Source organism: Lactuca virosa, chromosome 1 (genome assembly GCF_052849685.1).
Source record: "Lactuca virosa cultivar CGN04683 chromosome 1, Lactuca_virosa_CGN04683_v6, whole genome shotgun sequence".
In the NCBI taxonomy this organism is placed as follows: domain Eukaryota; kingdom Viridiplantae; phylum Streptophyta; class Magnoliopsida; order Asterales; family Asteraceae; genus Lactuca; species Lactuca virosa.
In genome coordinates this window covers 77,571,276-77,591,993 of record NC_136426.1, presented here as the reverse complement: position 1 = coordinate 77,591,993, position 20,718 = coordinate 77,571,276, and the positions used below count along the sequence as shown (strand labels likewise).

Sequence of the window (20,718 nt, the reverse complement as noted above, 5' to 3'; positions counted from 1 at the left end):
CTCCTACTCAGCACATACTCGAAGGTGCATCACAGATAACATCAATTTCCTAGGCTAAGGCATCACAAATCAGGCCACTCTAGTCCTAAATTATGAATTACCTAGCCTATCTCTAGCATGCATAATATCTCATAAAATATCTCATAACACAAAAGTAAAGGTATTTTGGGAAATCACCGTTCGGGCTCTGGCTGATTGTACACACTTTCTCTTTCTCGTTTTCTCTTAGAAACTCTTGCTCGTTTTTAGAAAAATCATTTCTTTTGAAAATTCTCTCTCAAATCCTCAGTTTGAGTCCAGATTTACCCGAAGGTGCATCTGAATCCCTCAAACCAAGGCTCTGATACCAACTTGTAACAGCGTAAATTTCAAAACAAATTTTTGATTTTTAAATCATATAACCTTCACATCACATTTCATAAAACTCGTTTATTTATTTTACAAAACACAATCCCTCGTTAGTTACTTATTAATCAATCTTCGAAACATAATTCTCTCTCTGTTGTGTACAATCATGCCAATGTCGTTCCGCGATTCTGAAGAAACCTGAAACACAAAACACATAACACGGTAAGCACGAAGCTTAGTGAGTTCCCCAAAATACCACATATAACACATATTAGCCACTCGAGGCTATAACTCTGTGGACCCTCTGGTCCTAACTCTGTGGACCCTCTAGTCCTAACTCTGTGGACCCTCTGGTCCTAACTCTGTGAACCTTCCGGTTCCAACTCTGTAAACTCTGGAACATACACAGCATAAATCACATAGAAATAATGCAGTGCATCACAATCACATAAATAGCATACAAGATACTCTGTCATATAACTCTAATTACCACTCTAGGTAAAGTATAGTGAGAATACTCACCTCGGGTAACTCAGTAAATCTCGAACTCGGTAATACTGGTCTAGCCTCCGCCTAATCACATGGAACAATTACTCTAATCAATACAACTCTCAAAGGCTAGACTAATCCCACTCTAAGTTCTCTCTGAAGGGTAAAAGACCATTTTACCCCTCTTATGGCTCAAAGATCCAATCATTGACTAAACCCTAAAAGTCAACAAAAGTCAACCCTCCGGGTTACGCTGCGCGTACCAAATCTGTACGTTGGGCGTACCCGGCGACTTCACAGAATCGGGGAACGCGACCCCCTACGCTGCGCGTACTGGGATTACGCCCCGCGTAACTCCCAGTTTCATACTCCTTTTGATTTTGGGTCTTAAATGGTTAAGACATATACTCAAACTTCAGATCTGGCTTCTCTAAGGCCACTTAATCCATAAAGTTGAAACCTTTAAGCCTTTGCATGGCTGTAAAGGTCACTTAATCACTCTAACACCTTTCATCTTCCCTCATAAGGCCTAGATCTCATGCATGGCTTAATATTCACGTCCAAGATTGGATTTTTATGAACCCTCAACTCACAATACTCTGAAATATAGAAGATCTAAGCTTATGGAGACCTTTTGCTCATAAAGTCTCCACCTTGGGACCAAAAACCCTAAAAATTGGTCCATGAAGCACAAATCAACAATAACAAGGAAAGCTCAGAGATTTTTACCTCCAAGTGAAGCTCCTCCCTCTGTAGAACTCAGATCCAAGCTTGCACTCCAACTTCTAGCCTTCACAAGAACCTCCTCTTCTTCTTCACTAACACACAAATGCACTTTTTGCTCAAGAACACTCACACACAAGCTTAGAACGAAGGTTGGCTCTCTCTTAGGGTTTCACTCTCTCAAATGGTGGCTGAGGATAAGGCCATAGCTTTCTTTATATAGGGCTCAAGTCTCATTTAGGGTTTTGAGTATGGACCCGCTACGCCCAGCGTAGCCTAAGGTACGCCCAACGTACGGGGTGGAGTCCGCGTCCAGAACACGCCCATGAGTACGCGCAGCGTACTCTTCAGTACGCCCAGCGTACTCATTTGCCACAATCTACTTTTAAGGGCTAAACAAGACAACTTAGAAAGAAGGAAGGGTTAAATAGATATACCCAATTTCCCGGATGTTACACTAAAGAACTATTCTCGGATACAACTCGCTTTATAAATTTCACTACTTTTCAAAATCATTCCTTATAAGGATGAACAAAAGTAATGACATGCACACATATATCCATGATTTTCAAAGCAAGGCTTCAAACGATTTCATAGAAAATATCGGATTTTCCGAAAGTACAATGAGAACGATTCTAAACAAGTGTAAACGATTTTATACAAAAATGCTTATGAACTCACCAACTGTTTAGTTGACGGTTTTCAAAATGACTTGTATTCTCAGGGATCTAGTAAGCAGGTAACAAGGGACGCGGATGCAAGACTATCTAGCTGTAGTTTGGATTTTCTGCTTATGTCTCTTTTGTAATTCGAATGACAAATACAATATGTAAACAATATAAGTTTGTTATCTCAATGTATGATGTTTGGATTGCTCTGTTTCATTTATATTCAATTGTTATGATACTGCACAATGAAGTCACCCGCCTCCGGACGTTTCCGCCGTCTGGTCCGGGGGTGTGACACCTTGGTTATTGAGGATAGGGGAATCAAATGATTTTGAATCTCAAGCACACTCTCCTCTTGGAATCATCTTCGAAACCATCAGCTAATAACAAGAAAGAAATCAGCAACAAAACGCCAGAAACAATCAGAATCCTTTCGTTTGAGGTGAGAATGTAATGTTAAAATTCTGAGATCTCTAAATTAAAAACGAATTATCAAATCTGATGACGTCAAAACCCTAGTTTCCTCCAACAAAACCTACCTTCATTTTCGGCGTCGTTTCCAGACTCAGAAAGACGAAGGAGATCTGATATCGGCTGTAGGCTGGAGAGAGGGTTTGTTGGAGAGAGTATCCATCGATGGTGGCTTAAGGAGGAGTGATTTTAGGGTTTTTGAAGAGTTTAGAGAAGAGGAACAGTAAAGAATATCTCTTTTTTTTTTCTTTTTAATTGTTAATAATATTAACAAAAAATTAATTGGAAAAAAAATACATAAAGGGCATTATGGTCATTTTAGATATGACGCAGACTAAAATTGCAACAAAAGTGATTATCATGCATGAAGCGCCAAAGTTTTAAACAAACGAGAGACTGTCTGGGTTAATTTTTGAAAATAAGAAATAAACGTGCATTTTGACACCTGATGCACGAGAGACGATTGGTGTAATTTACCCAAAATAAAAATAATCTTTTAGATTGATTGTTGCTCCTACATTAGATTCTCAGTAATCTTTCGTTTATTCAAAGTCGATGTAATTCTAAATACCAAAGTGAGTGGAGTTATGCACCGACTTTGGTTCACCCTTATACTTTGTATCCATCTTCATATTACATCCCTTTGTATCCATCTACATACTCCACCCCTTATTTTGGAAAATGATGCTTTTACACCTATACTTTTTAAAAAGATGCTTCTACTCCTGATAACTTTGTACTTTTTAAAATTTGTCATCTTCACCCTTTGTATTTCCACCATCTACTTTTAATATGTTGTTTTTATTCCTTAAACTTTGAATTTTCTAAAATGTCACTTTAACCCACTCTGTTATGTAAACTTTCGTGTTTCACCCCCAGTTACCACCCCTCGACTTTGTAAAATGTCACTTTGAACCCGTCGACTTTTAATTTTATTTTTACGTTTTCGTGCTTCGAGTTTATCTCGGTTTCAACGTAAATATTTTTTACGTTTTCGTGCTTATTTTTAAGCATTTTGCTTGACATGACTTTGGACCTGACTTTTATGCTTTGGCAACTTAAGTTCTTTTAAGTTTCTAAACATGGATTTGGTCCCTAACTTTTGTGTTTTGGTAACTTAAGTCCTTAAGTTTTATTTTGCTACTGAAGTGTTTCTTTTCTTAAGTCTATGACTGCTGCGGCAGGTAAAATCCTAGTTATATAATAAACTTATAAACCTAAAATTATATATCCTAATAGGGTAATGGGAAATTATCTCCCATACATAATATACTTATGTCTTCCTGTAGATGTATAAAGATTAAAATTATGTCTTACTGTAGATGTATAAAGATTAAAATGGAAATTATGCGGAGATGTCCTTTACAAAAGGTCACTCGCCCTTCCGAAATAAGGAGCACACATTGTAAGTTCATTATAACCTTTTTGAATTTATGAAGATGTTAAAATTTAATAGCAAATTTAGCAATTACAGTTGCAGTTTCCTTACAGGAGTAATAGCTAGTAATTTCTACAACATATAACAATAAATCAAAACTAAACATTGTATTATAAATTAAAAGGATAAAAATTCGAGGTTTTTTCTTAACAATCCATGACAATATATATATATATATATATATATATATATATATATATATATATATATATATATATATATATATATATATGAACCGTAACCGAACGGAAAAACCGAATATTTTAGCGGTTTGGTTAACCTGAAAATCATTACGATTTTTCGGTTTTTAGGTTTATTTTTTCGGTTTCGGATATTTTGGATACGTAAACTCAAACAAACCTAAAAACCCCTAAGTTATTATACACTCATAACTATGGAAATTCGTTGGTATACACTCTTCCTCCCTTTAGGAGGATTTTGTTGTGAAATCTCTTTGTGCAAAAACGAATGGGGGAATTTCTCTAACATTAATTCGTTATCCGTCTCCTACGTAAGACTCACCCCAAAATAATTTTGCTTCCACTTCACTAATACCAACTTGATTACTTTATTTCGATGCTTCTTTGTCCTTCTTTCAAGGACAAGCCCCTACTCTTCTGTGAGTTGTTTCTTTTTGTCCACCCCAGGTATGACTTTATCCTCCATTGCGAAGCTCTTTCGTCTATAGCACATGTGGAATCTTTAAGTTTATTTAGTATTTCTTGGAATGTTTTACGGTTCCTTTCTCCTGCGTTCAACCACATACTTCTTTTGCAAATCTTTAAGCTTATTTAGTATTTCTTGGAATGTTGGCCGGGATTGTGGTTCACTGACCATAGAAAAGAAAATCGATCCCCCATCAATTGTAAAAGATATTTTAAACATGTCAATATTATTCTAACATTTTCATCAGAAAGAGACCAACCTGCACCAACAACTTTCGATTAGAAAAGCCCACAGTGGATCAACATCTTTTGGAATCTCCAGTCGTCGATTCATGAACCCTACGGCTCCAATAACCTACAAGTATCATACGTAAAACTGTAGTTTGCATTTCTCCCTTTTGGGACCTCAAGAAGCAAAGAGATGGACATTGACTTTGATGAAGCCAGCGAAACAACCTTAAACATCAAGCTTGATTTGAAACTTTACTCTTTCTTAAGGCAAAATATAGTGTTTGGCCTTGAAAGTTGAAGCAAAAAATATTGAATATCAAATTTATACCATTTATGTATATTTTGTGCTTTTAGAATATGTTGTGTTTGGTCTTGAAAGTTGAAGCAAAAAATAATGAATTTCATACTTGAGAATAGCATACCTGCATCGGATTAAGATCATTCCAAGGGATCTTCCCGGTGGTAATTTCCCACAATACCACACCATAGCTGTATACATCAGACCTAAAGATTGCCAACAAACAAACCAAATATTGGATTCCAAAATTCATGAAAAAAAATTCTTTTTCCTCATACACAGACTTACTTTTCATCTGCGTCCTCGTTACGTAGGATCTCCGGAGCCATCCATTGAGGCTACAAAAAGGAACAAGAAATCAGTCAAGCCAACATCTTGTTTTCTGAAGTCAAATATAGCCCCTTTAACCTCAAATTTGAATTGTATTTTGTGTTAATTGTGCTCTTCATGTACTAATATAAACAAAACTCTATGCCGTTGATAAAATTTCATTTTGTGAGTCCCATTTTCTTGGTTCAAGAAAAAAAAGATGAAACCAACAAAAGGCTTCTTCATTGTTATTTTTGGAACAAATTAGGGGAACCTAAATCCAGAAAGAATATTGAAATACCGTTCCTCTCCCCGACTTTGTTTTGAGGTACGTGTGATGCTTGACACGAGAGAGACCAAAGTCACCAACCTAAAAGATCATATTATTAGCAATAAAAACAAAGAAAAATGCCACACAACAATAAAGGGTAGTCAAAGCATACCTTCACTGTCCAATTCTTATCCACAAGAAGATTTGAAGACTTCAAATCACGGTGAACAATGGGTGGGTTGCAATGATGAAGATAATTCATGCCTCGTGCCTTGAGAGAATCACAAATAAGACAAACAACTCAAAAGAAAGATGGAAAAGATGATAATTAGCATGCTACTTACAATATCCATGGCCATATGGAGACAACGTTTCCAATCTAATCGGGTTGTATTTCGCTGAAGTATCCGAAACAGACTTCCACTACGCAACATAAGTCAATTTATAAAAAGAGTACTGTATACATGCACATTAATCAAATAGTCAACTGAGATTATTTATGCATATTGTCATACGTTTTCATAAAAAAGATACATTGCAAATTTTATTGGATTAAAGAACCAACCGGGGAAGGAACTCTGTGACAATGCATAGATGTGGAGTTGATGTCACCGAACCCATGAAGAGCAAAATATTTGGATGTCGAAGCTTTTTCATGATAGATATCTTGAAAAAAGAAACATAATAGTTTGATGCAACTTAAACACTCACACGGCTGAAAAGTTATATGCATTAATGAAAATAGTTACCTCCTGCTTAAATGATACCATCAAATCATCTGGATACTCTTGATATTCAAATAACTTGATCGCAACATCCTGTATACATAAATTGACATTTTACATTCATTTTCCATCCTTTTCTTAAATAATATAAAAGCATCTGTGTAACTCTTTTAAGCATACTCTCTTTCGAAGAAAAAAAAAAAAAAAAAAAAAAAAAAAACTCTTTTAAGCATACTAAAATCTCAATCCCACAAGAGGACAAAACCCGTAGTGGCAGATTAGTCTATTGTCTATACAAGGGGTAGAATAATTGTTTTTTTTTTACTTTTCTTACACTAGACTTTCCTTTTAAAGGATATGCACGTGCATACCCAGCAGACCATGAACCTGTACACCAAAGTTTCAGTAGTGCATCAACTAAAAGAAAAACAAAATCACCGAGATCTCCACAAGAGATATAATCAAGTGAGAGATGGAGAACATACTGATCCATACCACAATGCACGATATACAGTCCCACATGAACCTGCCAAAATATATGTGAAACATAAAATGTCAAAAGATTTCATAAATAATAAAAGACTACATGTATAATTCTATCCCCGCATAAGTGGGATAGGGGTAAGGAGGTGGGAATCCATAAGAAAGGTCTCCCGTTATCAAATCCTCCCACAAGATTTCCATAATATTACTTGTATAGTTTGATAGTTTTCCAAATGACTACAATACCCTTCTATTACCTTGTCCAATCTGTTCTCTTGTTATCAAATCCTCCCACAAGATTTCGCAATCCAAGCTATCAGTTTCCCTCTCCACTTTGATGATGGCATTGCTTTTGATGCTCGTAATGTTGCTGGAGCTACTTGAGTTACTTGTAGTACTTCTACTAACATGTAATGAAGAAAACAACAACACTGAAGCCTCAATTTTGTTATTACTCTTGTTGGTATTTTCCAATAGTTGAAGGTCTAGTTTTGAGGAAGCATAAGAACTCATTTGTGGACAAGGCTCGTGTTCCTGGTTGATATCCAACCGTTGCCAACCAAACCGACCAAAAATAGTATCAAAAGACTCTACTCTTACGTTTCCTTTATGTGACCATGCACTTGTTTTTTTACCCATCCATGCATCTGCTTTTGAAGAAAAAATCTTGTGGATCCCTGGTTTGTTTTCACTCTTGTATCCAGAATCTATCGTGAGTTTTCTGGTAAAATGCTCTTCTGCGCTCTTGGAGGGAAAAAAATCTCCAAATGGAGACGAAATATGTCCCCTCGGGGTGCTTGCTTCACTATGATCATACGCGACATCAATCCCATCTTCATGATCCGTGTAGTTGTCTCCCGTCTTCATTTTCATCTTCACCTTTGAAGCCTGCTCAAATGTTTTCGAAGTAACAAGAATTAATCAAGTAAACCTGCACACTTTTTGTTGGTTTTTGTTGAAGTATATCTGATACATCTTATCCATATCTCATTGTATTCAAATGTATTTTAAGTTTAAGCCTTATCTGATTGTTAGTTTATTTCTTGATAAGAACTCTTAATGTATAAGTATTGAGATCATGATGAATACAATGATGAATTGAATCATTCAGTTATCTGTGTTGATTATTGGGAAAATGACACATATAGCCTACAAACTTTTTAAGGTTTACCCTTTTAGTTACTAAAATTTTTTTATGGCTTATGAGGGAATAAAGTAGCTGCTGACCTGGTTTTTTAGTCACCTTCACCTAGAACAACCGGTATAGTATGTCATTAATACAGTTGAAGCACATGTGGCACCGAATCAGCATTGATGTGGCGATATATGGCTACCTAGGTGTACCAGTTAACTTTTATGAAATAATTACTTGTTAAAAGTTTAATCAAACTCATTCAAAAATCGATGCAGTCATCTTCTTCACCGCCACTAATGGTGCAACCCAGCTCCACCTCATTAACTACCACACCTGTCACCGTCTCATGGATTAAGCTTGAAGCATGTATATGGTCCTGGACTTACAACCTAGATCTTTGTCTTTATATCTACCTCTTCTCGCCTCTCCAGCTACCCCACAAGAATCAACGCCGGTGGTGTTGTGATTTGAAGAGTTGTACATTATCTTGTAGAGAAAGAGTTGATTGTGTTGGGTTAATCGGGTTTCGTTCATGGGTTCATGGGTTACGGGTCGATTAAGGAGTAATGAGTTTGCATGGTTAACGGTAGTTTTGATTTGTTTATGTTGACTAGGTTTTAGTGGATAATAAAGTGTGACTTGGTGTCATATAATTAGGTAAACGTGGGTTAGCTTTTACTGGGAAGTCTATCCGTTAGTTTAGAAAGTTAGTTTTGTTTTATTCTATTTATTTTGAAGCTTTCATATTTATAGATTGTACTTTTCGTTTGTTTGGAATACAACAGAGAGAAAAAGTCCCCAAAACTAAGTGTGTATATCTTTATTCTTCCTTTTCTATCTGGGTGTATTTTGAGCCATACGTATTTGATTTCTAACATTTGGTATCAGAGCCTAAGGTCGAAGAGGGCTGGTTTGAGAGTCGACTTTCGAAGGGGAGGAGCCTTCGGGTGTGGGGCTGCCATTGCAGCGGAAGCGGAGTGTTTGGCAGTGATCTTTATTGCAGAAAAAAATGAAGGTCTAATTACACAAGAAGGTTCAAGACAACAGAGGCTATTTTGGGACTCGTTAACAGCAAAAGACGGAGAAGGAAAAGTTTTTTCCGGGTGGACAATTGTTGTGAGGAGACGGGGAACACCGTTCGAGACGACGGGGGTGACTAAAGACAGACAGTCTGTAGCTGTTAGTTGTGATCAAAGAGAAGTATGATATTCAAAGGCAATTCCGGCGGTAAGTTGTGGGTATGTTACCGGAAAATGGAGAGAGTTATTGGAGATGCGTGAGAAAACGAAAAGAAAAGATCCGTCAAAGCAGGTGGCTTTGGGTTTGTTTCGTTTTGCAGGTGAAAGAAGACGGGAAAAGCAGATGGCTTTGTTTTCTTGATCGGTGGAAGAAGGCTCTCGTTTCACAGAAGTGTCAGGTGAAAACGGATTTTGTGTGGTGACAAACAACAGCCGGGTATGGAGGACTTTGGACGTGACCGAGGTGAAGATCGGGTGTCCGGGAAAAGTCAGGATTGGGTGAAGACTTTGGACATGACTGAGGTGGTGGTCGGGTGTCCGGGAAAGGTCGAGAATGAAGTTGAAAAGATGGTGAATTGGTGATTAATGACTGCTGTGAACAAGTGGTATGACGAAACCGATTAAAGGGGTGATTGTTGGGTTAATCGGGTTTCGTTCATGGGTTCATGGGTTACGGGTCGATTAAGGAGTAATGAGTTTGCATGGTTAACGGTAGTTTTGATTTGTTTATGTTGACTAGGTTTTAGTGGATAATAAAGTGTGACTTGGTGTCATATAATTAGGTAAACGTGGGTTAGCTTTTACTGGGAAGTCTATCCGTTAGTTTAGAAAGTTAGTTTTGTTTTATTCTATTTATTTTGAAGCTTTCATATTTATAGATTGTACTTTTCGTTTGTTTGGAATACAACAGAGAGAAAAAGTCCCCAAAACTAAGTGTGTATATCTTCATTCTTCCTTTTCTATCTGGGTGTATTTTGAGCCATACGTATTTGATTTCTAACAGATTGAAGATTGATGCAGCGGAAGTAAAATATGGATTTTGATTGAGCAACAATCAGTCGCGAACAAATTTCATGAGTTTACCCTCGAGTTATCGACGTTGATTGATATACTGACAAGCGATAATCTAAGCAAGGATGCTGAAGAATTAGTCAATTTGAAGAGTTGTACACTATCTTGCATAGCATCAGAAACGATATATTGCAAAAATTAGATAGAATCAATAGCGAGATTGCTCCTCAAAAGACAAAACTCAAGGAGATCTTCACCGAACAGAACAGGACAACATAGGGTGGTGTGAACATTACATATCTTGATTATGTGATTAGGAGCTTTGAGAATGAAATTTTCAATTTGTCGGAGCCCGTCGATCAGTCGGATTTGGGGTATCTACTAGAAGCTTTCGATGACGAATTGGGTCTGCCACCACTGATAGTCTCTCCATCGACCACTGATTTAGGTTTTCAATTTCAAGTTCGTCGATCTTTATTTTAACCCAAACCAGTTATTTAGGTTTGCATTTTTTCTGACGATTTTTTTAAAGATCCTAATCTTTTTTGAAGATTTTTCTTGCAATTGTAAGTAAGTTTTGTGTTATTTGTAGTAGTTTGTGAAGGATGAGGAATGGGAGGGAGGAAAGAACGCAGAAAATGTTGTGGCTTTGTGTAAGATCCAGGGATGATGATTTATTGCATACATGGGTCAAGGGAGGATGATTTATTGCTTATGTGGCAAGGGAGGATGATTTATTGCTTATTTGATTTCTAACAGATTGAAGATTGATGCAGCGGAAGTAAAATATGGATTTTGATTGAGCAACAATCAGTCGCGAACAAATTTCATGAGTTTACCCTCGAGTTATCGACGTTGATTGATATACTGACAAGCGATAATCTAAGCAAGGATGCTGAAGAATTAGTCAATTTGAAGAGTTGTACACTATCTTGCATAGCATCAGAAACGATATATTGCAAAAATTAGATAGAATCAATAGCGAGATTGCTCCTCAAAAGACAAAACTCAAGGAGATCTTCACCGAACAGAACAGGACAACATAGGGTGGTGTGAACATTACATATCTTGATTATGTGATTAGGAGCTTTGAGAATGAAATTTTCAATTTGTCGGAGCCCGTCGATCAGTCGGATTTGGGGTATCTACTAGAAGCTTTCGATGACGAATTGGGTCTGCCACCACTGATAGTCTCTCCATCGACCACTGATTTAGGTTTTCAATTTCAAGTTCGTCGATCTTTATTTTAACCCAAACCAGTTATTTAGGTTTGCATTTTTTCTGACGATTTTTTTAAAGATCCTAATCTTTTTTGAAGATTTTTCTTGCAATTGTAAGTAAGTTTTGTGTTATTTGTAGTAGTTTGTGAAGGATGAGGAATGGGAGGGATGAAAGAACGCAGAAAATGTTGTGGCTTTGTGTAAGATCCAGGGATGATGATTTATTGCATACATGGGTCAAGGGAGGATGATTTATTGCTTATGTGGCAAGGGAGGATGATTTATTGCTTATTTGATTTCTAACAGATTGAAGATTGATGCAGCGGAAGTAAAATATGGATTTTGATTGAGCAACAATCAGTCGCGAACAAATTTCATGAGTTTACCCTCGAGTTATCGACGTTGATTGATATACTGACAAGCGATAATCTAAGCAAGGATGCTGAAGAATTAGTCAATTTGAAGAGTTGTACACTATCTTGCATAGCATCAGAAACGATATATTGCAAAAATTAGATAGAATCAATAGCGAGATTGCTCCTCAAAAGACAAAACTCAAGGAGATCTTCACCGAACAGAACAGGACAACATAGGGTGGTGTGAACATTACAGATCTTGATTATGTGATTAGGAGCTTTGAGAATGAAATTTTCAATTTGTCGGAGCCCGTCGATCAGCCGGATTTGGGGTATCTACTAGAAGCTTTCGATGACGAATTGGGTCTGCCACCACTGATAGTCTCTCCATCGACCACTGATTTAGGTTTTCAATTTCAAGTTCGTCGATCTTTATTTTAACCCAAACCAGTTATTTAGGTTTGCATTTTTTCTGACGATTTTTTTAAAGATCCTAATCTTTTTTGAAGATTTTTCTTGCAATTGTAAGTAAGTTTTGTGTTATTTGTAGTAGTTTGTGAAGGATGAGGAATGGGAGGGATGAAAGAACGCAGAAAATGTTGTGGCTTTGTGTAAGATCCAGGGATGATGATTTATTGCATACATGGGTCAAGGGAGGATGATTTATTGCTTATGTGGCAAGGGAGGATGATTTATTGCTTATTTGATTTCTAACAGATTGAAGATTGATGCAGCGGAAGTAAAATATGGATTTTGATTGAGCAACAATCAGTCGCGAACAAATTTCATGAGTTTACCCTCGAGTTATCGACGTTGATTGATATACTGACAAGCGATAATCTAAGCAAGGATCCTGAAGAATTAGTCAATTTGAAGAGTTGTACACTATCTTGCATAGCATCAGAAACGATATATTGCAAAAATTAGATAGAATCAATAGCGAGATTGCTCCTCAAAAGACAAAACTCAAGGAGATCTTTACCGAACAGAACAGGACAACATAGGGTGGTGTGAACATTACAGATCTTGATTATGTGATTAGGAGCTTTGAGAATGAAATTTTCAATCTGTCGGAGCCCGTCGATCAGCCGGATTTTGGGTATCTACTAGAAGCTTTCGATAACGAATTGGGTCTGCCACCACTGATAGTCTCTCCATCGACCACTGATTTAGGTTTTCAATTTCAAGTTCGTCGATCTTTATTTTAACCCAAACCAGTTATTTAGGTTTGCATTTTTTCTGACGATTTTTTTAAAGATCCTAATCTTTTTTGAAGATTTTTCTTGCAATTGTAAGTAAGTTTTGTGTTATTTGTAGTAGTTTGTGAAGGATGAGGAATGGGAGGGAGGAAAGAACGCAGAAAATGTTGTGGCTTTGTGTAAGATCCAAGGATGATGATTTATTGCATACATGGGTCAAGGGAGGATGATTTATTGCTTATGTGGCAAGGGGTAACCGGTTTACCCCTTCAATTCTCCCAAGAGGACCTAATAGACGCGATAAAAACGAGTTTATGCCCTCATAAAACCACGAAAATAGTTTAGGGACTAAATGAAGAAACCCTAAAAAGTTTGTAGGGCATTTATGTCATTTTCCCTTGATTATTTCATAGTATTAGAGGTTTGAAACAAACCTAACACCACCATGCCTGGAGGAGACACTAGAGGCATGGAGGAGACACTAAGGCACAAGAGGAGGCGGAAACACAATTCCTAAGATCGAATCCAACTCTTTGTTTTATCTTGCTGCACAAGACCGCCCTCGAGATTAAATTACACCAACCAGAGTTCGTGGAGACAACTACGATGACTGGGCTGGTGATATCCAGATGGCCTTAGAAGCATGTAGAAAATTTGGGTTTCTTGATGGGACGATTAGTGAAAGAGTTCCTCCTGTCACTGAATTTGATTGGAATACAGTCATTGTTATGTTAGTATCATGGATCATGAACACAATTGATCCAAAAATTAAATGTTACTTTTCAAAGCATCGAGATGTGAAAAAGTTATGGGATACCCTCAAGTCACGATATGTTGTGGTCAATGGACCAAAAATTCAGCAGATAAAATCCTTGATTGTTAAGTGTGAGCAGAAAAAGAACATGGCGGTGACTGAATACTTTGGGAAACTCATGGCTTTGTGGGCGGAGCTTCACAAACATTAGCCAACCATCACTTGCACATGTTGTGCGATTTGCATTGCTGAAACCAGAAACGAGGCAAGAAGAGACACCGAAATGCTTCACAAATTCCAAATGGGATTGTGCTCCGATCACTTCTCCATTCTTCGCACAAGTATCCTATCACAAGATCCATTGTCGTCTCTTGATAAAGCGTTTCAGTTGGTAGTACAAGAGGAACGTGTAAGGACTGCCAAAGTGATCTTAGAAGATAAACACGCTAAAGTTGTAGGATTTTCTGTTCGATCCAACACAAACAAAGGTAGAGGTCGAGGAGAACGAACAGATTAATCTTCTTTGATGTGCTCTCACTGCAAGAAAACCGGACACGTGGCTGCTAATTGTTTTGAGTTGGTTGGCTATCTGGAGTGGTGGGAGGACCGAAGCAAATCAAATGGAGGAGGCAGAGGCGGCAAATCATGTGGATGTGAAAGAGGAGTGGTGTGTGCAAATTCGATGACTACAAATCATAGTTATAAACCTGGAGATAATAATAACTCTCCCTTGCATGTTGTTCACTATCGAGCAATGGAAAGCACTCATAGGTCCGATAAGCACTTCAAAAATTCCTGAAAAGCGATTAAATGGTAAATTTTAAAAACGGTTGTGGATAATTGATTCAGGGGCAACCCATCATGTTACATGCGATGCTTCCTGGCTAAATAACATTCGAAAAGTACCAAGCTCACTGGTAGGTTTGCCTAATGGCAAAAAGGTAATTGCCACTCATGAGGGTAGAGTCAAATTATGTGACAAAATTACACTCAAACGTGTACTTCTAGTTCCCAAACTGAATTGTAATCTGATCTAGGTTTCTCAATTAAATGATGACGTGCAATGCATTGCACAATTTGATTCTTATATATGTGCTATACAAGACCGATCGAGGAAGCTGATTGGATCAAGCGTTAGACGGGACGGACTGTACTACTTTGGAAAAGGCAACTCTATTATTCATGTTTTGGTCAATGGAGTATCATCAATGCTGGATTTGTAAATAAAAGAAAGGATCATCCTTTAAAAAAATGGTGAAATCCCTCCTTCCCACTAGCAATATTAGGGGTAGTTTGAATAAAGCCTGTGAAGTGTGTTTTCGGGCTAAACAATCTAGGTACAAATTTCCTTTGAGTGGTAGAGTTTTTGAAAAAAATACATTGTGATATATAGGGACCTTACAAATACCCTTCCAGTTGTGGTGCACGATATTTTTTAACTTTATTTGATGATTACTCTCGTGATGTGTGGATATATCTTATGGTTGACAAAACTGAAATGTTCATGTTTTTCGTTGCTATGATTGATAGGAAATTTTCTCGAAAGATAAAAATTGTTTAGATGATAACAGGACAAAATTTAATTGCTTGTTAGACTATTTTTCTACAAAAGTATCGTTTTTCAAACTTCTTATGTGGGTACTCCTCAACAAAATGGACGAGTGGAAAGAAAACATAAACATCTTCTCAATATAGGGCGAGCTCTAATGTTTCAAGCTAATTCACTTGTGAGTTTTTTAAGGGAATGTGTTCTAACTGCCTCTCATTTGATTAATAGAACACCTTTTCCTCTGTTAAACAATAAAACTCCTTTTGAAATACTATTTGGCAGTTTACCATCTTATACTACAATCAAGACATTTGGGTGTCTATGTTTTGCTCACAATCAAAAAGCCAAAGGAGATAAATTTTCTAGTCATAGTAGAAAGTGCTTGTTTGTGGGTTACCCGTTAGGTAATAAATGATGGAAACTTTATGATTTAGATACAAAAACATTTTTTTGTGTCTAGATCTAACACCTGTATTTTCATGTATAATTCTTTAAATATTAAATTATTAATTTTTTGCATGTTGATGTCCTACATTGAATGTGGGATAGTACCCTACGCTATGTGTAGGAGGGAGATCTTATGTGGGGGATTAATGACTTATGATGAGCGTACGTTAAGCTACGCCGAGCGTAGGTGCGTTGCACCAAAAACCTAATCCTTGGGGTTGTGAGCCCTATTTAAAGGCTATAACTCCTTGGGATCCTCCCCATGCTCAGCCTCCACCCTCCTAAACAGCCACTTCGAAACCTAGGCACCTTGTGTGAGTTATAAGCTCTTTGAGTGTTTTTATGTGGATTTTGATAGAAGAATTGCATTGACGAACCACTTAGGAGCTCCAAGCTTTGTAGATTTGGATTTTTCATTCCATCAACAACTCCTAGAAGGTATAAAGTTTCTATCTTGGTGTTTATTCATATTAGATCTAGTTTGGTCATGAGTTTTTATGCTTTTGTCCCCATAACCTTGGTCTTTGTCAATATGAGCTACTCTATACCATTTGAGTGATATTTCCAGATATCTTTGGGATTGTTGAGTCATAAAAATGAGAGTTTGGTCACTCTTATCTACCCATGCATGAGTTCTTGAGCAAAAGGTGATAATATGGACTTAGGGTTTAGCTTTGTGCTCTTTTTTCCCATGCAAATGGATAAAGTTGGAGAGTTTATCCATTAAGACATCCATTATATTCAGATCTGAGAGTTTACATGGTTGGCCTTCGGTATTAAGAGCTTAATATAATGTTTGGACATTAGTGAAACAACGTTGAGCGTACCTTTCTCTATGCTTAGCGTAGCATGGAATTCTCTTTTTTTTCATCTCAAGCTCTACGCCGAGTGTAGAGCAATGTGCTACGTCGAGCTTAGGTATGTGCTACGATGAGCGTAGCGCTGGACAATTAACTTTTTGACGAGTTTGACTTTTGGACATGTGGCACCACAAAAATGCGACACGTGGCAGCCTTCTAGAAGAGGTGAGGTTTCTAGATGAGGTGGACAACTCCGGTCGCGACCCGTGTCAAAAGAAGAGAGGAGCCAATAAGGCTGAAGTGCACAACATGCAACATACCTTGCGCGGCGCGCATGGTGATTTTCAGCCCTATAAATAGCTTCCAGGAGTTCATTCATTCCCCACATCTTCTCTCTCGAACCTCTATTCGTACTCGAATTTCTCTTAGTAGTTAAGGTATTTTGGCTAGCTCAGAAGTCCCTTGGAGCCCGACATCTAGTAACTATCAGGCCGGAGTATTGCTAGTGCAATTTCCCGATTTTCGTTAAACTCTGTAAGTTAAGGTACATTTTTTTGCTTTCAGTGTAACTTCTATTTATAGTCATAAGTCGTTATTATGACCCTATAAATAAGATTTATCAGTAATTCCAAGTCATTATACTGATTGATCTACTTACGGGAGAGGTTTCTAGAATAGTCATGGTTGTTGGATTTCAAAAAAGCTATTATGCCGAAATGATCTTGCCTCCCAACTGTCCTGCTTAGTTGATCCTTACTTGATAGATCTTGATGTAGACAGTTGGATTAGTGAGCAATCTAGACTATAATTATTATAGTCACCAGGATTATGAAACTAGACTAAGGCTTAGTGTTTTATGCGTTTAGGTCTTTTCAAAGTACAAAGCGAAGCGCTGCCGAAATCATCAGTCACCCATTTTTATCAAGTCAGTGCATAGCCCTTTCATAAACATGATTTTAATACAAATATTAATTAAAGTATTAAATATATGTTAAAGAGTTTATGTGTTAGATATTTTCCAAAGTTCTAAATAACGAAAGGCATGACTTGGCGGCAATGTCAAGCCTCAAGCTTTTTTGAGCCTTGGTGAGCCACGTCGTTTGTAAGGCGTGACATAAGCCGACAATTTTGTATATAATTAATATTTTTATATGTATTTTCAACTATTATTCATTTTTTACACATATATGAGTTAAGGCGGCGTTTTGGTAAAGCTTGGCGGCAGGTACACGCCTTTTAGCCATGGCACGCCATGGCGAGCTTTTTAGAACCTTGATATTTGCTATTGCCTAGAATACGTGTTAAGAACATATCCGATAATATATGATATACGAACCAAGTATGGTTCTATATGAGTTAAGTTATCATTTCATGATAACAATAATAAAAGTATCATTAGAGAGAAGGATAGAGGTTTATTAATACATAAATAATTTGTACACACCGAAGTAGGATAATGTTGTTTAAACAAAGTCGGTATTAGGAGTTGAATGTTGTAGTCTTACCAAGAGATAATATAAGACTTGTAAAAGAGACTTAAGTTCAATTAAGTTGGAAAATGGGTAGCATATCCTTAAGATATTTAAGTTTAATTAAGTTAGTCTAAGACACTGTAAGGCTTGTTTATGTTTATGTTTTGTATTAGTTATGACACCCCAAGTTTTTTATAAATCAATAAAAAAAACATTTCTATGAAAATACTTTTATGGAACAAATAACGCATTTATAAATAAACTCTGTTTTAAATAAGCATAAATAAAAAGTTCTAAAATGGCCGTGAAATTTGGGGATGTCACAAAAAGCTTGTTAAAGCTCTTAAAAGCTATGGTTTTAGACAATCCTACTCTGACTATTCTTTATTTACATATACTCGAGGCACAACTCAAATTAATGTTCTTGTTTATGTAGATGATCTAATTATTTCAGGAAACAACTCCACTGCTAATAATACATTCAAAGGTATCTCAGTAGTTGTTTCAAAATGAAGAATCAAAGGTCTTTAAAATATTTTTTGGGTATTGAAGTCGCTCGTAGCTCAAAAGGGTTGTTTTTATGTCAGCGCAAATATACCCTTGATATCAAGGAGGCGGGTCTTTTAGGTGCTAAGCCCGCAGGTTTTCCAATTGAACAAAATCACAAACTTGGTCTCGCACATGATGAGTTATTAGATGATCCAGAAGCAGTGTTTGGTGGGACGTCTTATCTATCTTGCAGTCACTCGCCCTAATGTTGGCTACTCGGTGCACATATTATCACAATTTATGCAGGCTCTTCTACTGATCATTGGGCAAACTGATTTCAACAAACTAGTGGACAAGTTAGGCATTTTTGATCCCCATGCTCCATGCTCCAACTTGAGGGGGGATGTTGAAGTATATCGGATACATGTTATCCATATCTCATTGTATTCAAATGTATTTTAAATTTAAGCCTTATCTGACTGATAAGAACTCTTGATGTATAAGTATTGAGATCATGATGAATACAATTATGAATTGAATCGTTCAGTTATCTGTGTTGATTATTGCAGTTTTTCCATTAATTGTACATTAAATGACCAAATTCTTGCATGGGTTGTCTTAGATTTCTATCTTACTCGTATAAGGAAGGCTAAATTTATTAATGCCAACCAAATTTGATATCTTTGTGGAATTTCATGTGATAAATCTATGCATAACTTTTGTTGATTCTTGAACCCATTTGGAAATAAAGTGATCTATACTCCTACATGTGTTAATTGTACTAATTCTTTATTAAACTTGTGTTAACATAAGCTAATTAATAATAGGAAATACTGACCAAATTCGATATCTTCGAGGAAATTGATGTCTGTAGAGGTTGTTGTGAATCAAAGCCAAGTCTAGCATGCTTCCTTACATGATATGGACTTGAAGCACTCGAAACACACATAGCCCCAACTAATCCTCCGATTTCATTCCGAAATGGTGAATTCGAACCCATAACTACAAATCTTTCTCCTTTCTTATTCCTTATAGGAAACTCCCCAGACCAACTCTCTCCATTTATCGTTCGTTCAAGGAGATAATCAGATAATGAACCATCTTTAGGGTCGACTAAAAGCTCTGTGGGAGTTTTCCCATAAGCTTCAGCCGATGTATATCCGTAAAGCTTTTCTGCAGCTCGGTTCCTACACAATTCCCATTCACCAAATATGTTAAAAAAAACTATCTTCAAATTCATATTAATTAATACAATAGACATAATGAACAAGAATAATAACTAATGAATTTGCAATGGTGAGCTAACCAGAAGATTATTCGAAGGTCAAGACCATATATATGTACAGCCAGACCCATTGACTGGATTATATTTAAAAACTGAGTTTCTGTTAGCTTCCTTGCTAAAGGCTCCATGACTCGAAGCTTGTGTGCACCATCTGGTCCACCATATGCTGAATTAGACCATTGGTGCTCAGGTTTTTTCTGGTTACCAGAGAGCATGAGTTTTGATATTTTTTGTTTGAGGTGAGATTCGAGTGTTTCGAGTTCCTGGATCTTTCTTAATAGCTCCTCAGCTGATGGTGCTTTTGTGTTTTCCTCCATTTTCACACTTCCGCACAATAACACTCACTGTGATTTGTGGATCAAGAAAATGGTACTTTAACCCTCAATTTACAATTTTGGAGGAAACCCAAATCAATAAACTAACAAAAACCCAAGATTTCTCACTGAAAGATACAGATCATCATCTCGTGTCAGGAAGTCTTCATTACATAAAATAGAAACAGGAAACACAACACCATAAATCACACACTAGTAAAACCAATTTCACACAAAAAGAATTCATACGGCTATTTGTAGATCAATCAATTGATTGGTTTTCAAGCCTTTTCTTCCCTTTCTGGACAGTGACCCAATTGAAGAAACTAACACGAAAGTCAAGGTTTGACTAATTGACTTGCAGACACACACACAAGAAATATGCAGAAACTCTCATCACCTATCCATTGCCTCACACAAAAACACATACTTTGATCTATAGTACAGATCAGTCGACTAAATGCTATTCAATCCCTTCCTTGCTTTTCAAGAAACACAAATCAAGAAATTAAAGCAACAGAAACGTCAGAGTTTAACTTGAAGATACTC

At 36.9% G+C, this 20,718-nt stretch overlaps 1 protein-coding gene across 1 annotated transcript; it reads right to left on the bottom strand.

Annotated features, from left to right (window-relative positions):
• Positions 1–4,391: 4,391 nt before the first annotated feature.
• Positions 4,392–20,316, bottom strand: LOC145147704 (uncharacterized). Its single transcript, XM_079075094.1, has 13 exons — positions 19,877–20,316; positions 19,409–19,757; positions 7,377–8,007; positions 7,122–7,162; positions 6,661–6,729; positions 6,477–6,577; positions 6,256–6,334; positions 6,084–6,182; positions 5,942–6,010; positions 5,620–5,669; positions 5,456–5,537; positions 5,063–5,157; positions 4,392–4,966 (listed from the first exon to the last, which is right to left on the bottom strand). The coding sequence occupies exons 1-13, from the start codon at positions 20,170–20,172 to the stop codon at positions 4,870–4,872; spliced, it is 2,058 nt and encodes a 685-aa protein (XP_078931220.1). The 5' UTR covers positions 20,173–20,316; the 3' UTR covers positions 4,392–4,869.
• Positions 20,317–20,718: the final 402 nt, after the last annotated feature.

What these genes read in the sequence shown, in the direction of transcription:
- LOC145147704 (XM_079075094.1), bottom strand. Translation starts at nt 20,172, where the DNA reads ATGGAGGAAAACACAAAAGCACCATCAGCTGAGGAGCTATTAAGAAAG. An exon ending in TGGTATCATTTAAGCAGGAG is followed by an intron (nt 6,578 to 6,660) that starts GTAACTATTTTC and finishes TCTTTTTTCAAG; the next exon opens with ATATCTATCATGAAAAAGCT. An exon ending in TCCATATGGCCATGGATATT is followed by an intron (nt 6,183 to 6,255) that starts GTAAGTAGCATG and finishes GATTCTCTCAAG; the next exon opens with GCACGAGGCATGAATTATCT.